At 31.1% G+C, this 4401-nt stretch overlaps 1 protein-coding gene across 1 annotated transcript; it reads left to right on the forward strand.

Annotated features, from left to right (window-relative positions):
* Positions 1–1382: 1382 nt before the first annotated feature.
* Positions 1383–1784, forward strand: LOC127080380 (uncharacterized mitochondrial protein AtMg00810-like). Its single transcript, XM_051020702.1, has one exon. It carries the CDS (start codon positions 1383–1385, stop codon positions 1782–1784), a length of 402 nt encoding a protein of 133 aa, XP_050876659.1.
* The last annotated feature ends 2617 nt before the right edge of the window (positions 1785–4401 follow it).

A 4401-nucleotide genomic window follows, 5' to 3' on the forward strand; every position in this document is an offset into this window, starting at 1 on the left:
GGAGTTATAGCCCTCAATTAATTCATTAATCTATCTTAATCAAGATTTAGATTAACATTTATTCATTGCATAAGTATTCAACAACAACATCCTTGGTCTAATGGTAAGGCTTGTACCATACTAAGGAGGTCCTGGGTTCGACCCTCCTTTTTCCAATTTTAACCACTCCTTTTTCCAAGAACCAATCGGTTCTTCAAAAATTCATCTTTTAACCACTCCTTTTTCCAATTTTAACCCTCCCAATCCATACTAAAACATATATTATTATGAAATCATGTGATTAACCTCCATAACTTCAACAACAAAACACATAAGCATCACACACTCAAGGATCACAACTTCAACAACAACAACATGATATCAACACATAGCATGCATGAGGAGCATGAACACAACAAGTTCATCACAAATTCACACAAATCCTAACCCCCCAAATATAGGTTATTTTCCCCCAAATGTTAAATCTATCTAAGAACTCACCTTGTAGAAGAAGAAGATGAAGTTTGGTGAAGGTGAGAGTGAAGATGACATGATGATGGTGGTGAAGATGGTGATTCTCCATAATTTTTCTTCCTTTCCTCCAAGCTCTTCTTTCCTCTTTCTCTCTTCTTCTTTCCTTCTCTTTCTTTTCTTTTTCCTTTCTGATATCTCTCACTCTCTCTTACCTACTTCTTCTTATCCTTTTCTTCTTCTCTTTCTTTCTAACCACACAAAATACATATATAATATTTATAATATCAAGTAGTAATAAAAATATCCCAATTGATATTTTATCTTCCAGCACCAATTGACCCATTATTAATGTTATCAAAAATGTCCTCTCTTGTAATTATTAATATTGACCTGTCTCTTTTATTAATAATTAATCTCTTTAGAATTCACTGGTTACTCTATTGGTCCCAATTAATAACACTTAGAGCACATAGGAGCTCTAATTGTTCCAACTGACAAAAGATAGAGTACATAGGAACTCAATTGGTCTCAACTGACAACTAATTGAGCATTTAAGGGAATATGGGATATTACATGCTGCACAAAGAGGTTGGTGTGTGTTTCAGCTGGACGTGAAGTAAGCCTTTCTTCATAGGAAGTTAGCTGAGAATGTGTAAGTGGAGAATCCAATGGGTTATGAAATAAAGAATGAGGAACATAAGGTATATAAGCTTAACAAAGCTTTGTACAAACTCAAGTAGGCACCGCGAGCATGGTTCAGCCGAATTGAATCGTACTTCAGAAAGGAAGGCTTCGAGAAGGAGGATAGTGAGCAAACTTTATTTACCAAATTCAAACAAGATAAATATTTGATCATTAGCTTGTATGTTGATGATTTCATTTATAACAGAGAGGATGGAAAAAATTATGTCTAAATCAAAGAGTCCATGATGAAGGAATTTGATATGTCAGACTTGGGTAAGATGAGGTATTTTCTTGGTATTGAGGTAGTTCAGTGTGATGGTTGTATATTCATCATTCAAATGAAGTATGTGATAGAAGTGTTGAGAAGATTTGGAATGGAGCATAGCAATTTTGTTGAAAATCCAATGGTTTTTGGATTTAAAATATCCAAAGCTGAAAATGGTGTTGAGATGGATGGTTCATTTTTCAAGCAACTGATTGGAAGCTTGATGTACTTGGCTTCTACGATGCCGGATATAATGTATGCAATTAGCTTATTGAGAAGGTATATGTCAAGACCTACTAAAGTTCATTATTCGGCGGAGAAGAGAATTTTGCATTACTTGCAAGGTACGACAAAGTTTGATATTCTTTACAAAGAGGAATGACATTTGGAATTGATTGGCTTTACAAATAATGATTATGCTGGAATGGTGAAGGATAGAAGAAGTACTTCATGTTATATTTTTATGCTAAGTGGAGCTGTAGTAGCTTGGTCTTCTCGAAAGCAACCGATAGTAACGTTGAACACGAGAAAAGCCGAGTTTGTAGCAGCTGCGGGAAGTAGTTGTCATGCAATATGGATGCAAAGGGTGCTGAAGAAGATAGGCTACAAGGGCGGTGAAAGTATTGTCATCTTGTGACAATAACTCAACCATTAAGTTGTCGAGGAATCTGGTGATGCATGACAAGAGCAAGCACATTGATACGCGGTACCATTTCTTAAGGGAGCTTGAGAATGATGGAGTTGTGCAACTTCAATTTTGTGGTATAATGCATCAGTTAGCGGACATCCTCACCAAAGCGATGAAATTGGAGTCATTTCGGGAACTAAGATGGAAGTTTGGAGTTTGTGATATTTTAGGAGTTAACTAACTGCAAGTGCAGTCTAGTTCAAGGGAGAGAATAATAAGGCTTAATTGATTTAGTGTCCTAATTTTTAACATTCTTTGTTAGCTGATTTAGTCAAATTTTATAGTCAAATTTATTCTTGTTTCCTTTATTTATTTACCGCTCTTTTATAGTAAATAAACAAATCATTTCCAGAATCACTGTTATTTGCTTCCCTTTAATTGTGTTGCATCTAACACTAATTTCAATTTTAAAATAGTAAAAATTAATGTTTTTTTCTAAAATAAATTTAACTTTTTAAACCTGTCTGGGAGGCCCTACCTCTAAATATAAGTTATACTTCGGTCTTAAATTAAATGTTTAGTTTATTATTATTTTAAAAAAAAAATTATTTATTTTAAACATTGATACAATATTTAATAAGTTTTAATTATTAATTTGTATTGATGTATTATATTTTAATTTATTAGCTATTATTAATAAAAATATCTTAAGAAATACAAATATTTTTTATTATTAAAATTAATACAATTATTTATTATCTTAAGAATTATAGAAAACTAAAAAAACAAACTAATTTCAGATAAAGTGAGTACAATAATTGTATATATTATTGTGAAAAAAGAATTGTAGTAGTATATATTATTTGTGATTCTCTTAACATTTATTTCACTCAACACAAAGTTGTTTAAGTGGGTTTCATTAAGAATTAGACACTCTTTTTCAAGCAACTCCTTTAATATTTTTCTTTAATGATGAGCTTTTTACTCTAATAATGAACTTTATAAGAAGCTAAAATAAATTCCACAGTTTATCTCATTTTAAAATGAGTTTCACAAATAAAAATAACCGATATTCCTAGGTTGAATATTAATGGGAGAATTCGAACTCTATTTCTCACAAGTGTATTGTGTGTGAGAGTTTGTAGTACTAATTATTATCTATTCATATACCTATAATATAAACTTGTTTGTGGATGAATTGTTTAATACCATGGAAAACAATGGTGAAAAATTATCAACAATACAATACATAAACGTCTAAGATTTAGGAAGATTAAGTGGAGTAATTAGAAGATTGTTAGGTAAGAAACTTGACTTTTGGCTTACAAATAGGCATTTTGTATGTACTTGAAAAAATTGTATTTGATGGAAGTATAGAAACGTACAAGTGGATTTTGAATTTTTCTTTGTTGAACAATAAATATATTGCCGAAAGTGAAAGCAAGCAATAATTAATGGTGACTTGACGTGATATTTTAAGTGTTGGTCGGGTGAAACCGTAGAGGGTAACTTGTTTGGATCAACAATATATTTATTGGAATTGATATGGAAAATGTGGCTTATGTTTGTACTCACTCCATTGTTAAAGAATTTCTTTAACAAAAGTTCAGAAGGTTTGTAGTGATAAACCTATTTGAAATGTGTTTGTTTACATGTTTCTTTGTATAATTATTAATATTATAAGAGTAGAAAATATATTTATGATTTTTAATTGTAAATTAAATAGAAATATTTTTGTAAATAAATTATAATACATATGAAATTTTGTTAACAGTTTTATATTAAAATGTAGAGAAACATTAAAAAAAAGTATCTTATAAAATAGAGAATGTTGTGATTTAGGATGAAGTCCAACTTTTAATCATTTCAGATGAGTTGAAAACTATCTTTTGAGATGAGTTGAGTAAAGTTATACCTAAAGAATGATCTAGAAACTCGAGATCATAAAGTGGTCATTTTCTAGCATAGTAGTAGGTTGAGGTCAGCCAAACAACTAATGATCTCTGGATAAAAATAGCAACAAGGTCGATTGACATCTTTCTTTTGAGACAGTTATCCATCAAAGGATATTTTATTATTTAAAAACCTTGAGATGATCATGTCCTAGGAGTACATCTGATCAGAGTTGACCGATCTCCATAGTCTGTTAGATGATAATCTACTTGATCTTTTGACATTTGTCCTCAAGACATTTTTTCCTAAAAGAAGGTTATATGGCCTCTCAACACTCGAACCCCACTATAAAGCAAATACTGAAAAACTAGAATCAAGTGAATACCATTCTACAAGTCTAAACCTAAAAATTACGAGCGTTATTTACTTGATCATTAGAGTGCTTGCAGATAAACCTTTTCCACTGAACGTGTTACAA

This window comes from Lathyrus oleraceus, chromosome 5, assembly GCF_024323335.1.
Source record: "Lathyrus oleraceus cultivar Zhongwan6 chromosome 5, CAAS_Psat_ZW6_1.0, whole genome shotgun sequence".
Taxonomy (NCBI): Eukaryota; Viridiplantae; Streptophyta; class Magnoliopsida; order Fabales; family Fabaceae; genus Lathyrus; species Lathyrus oleraceus.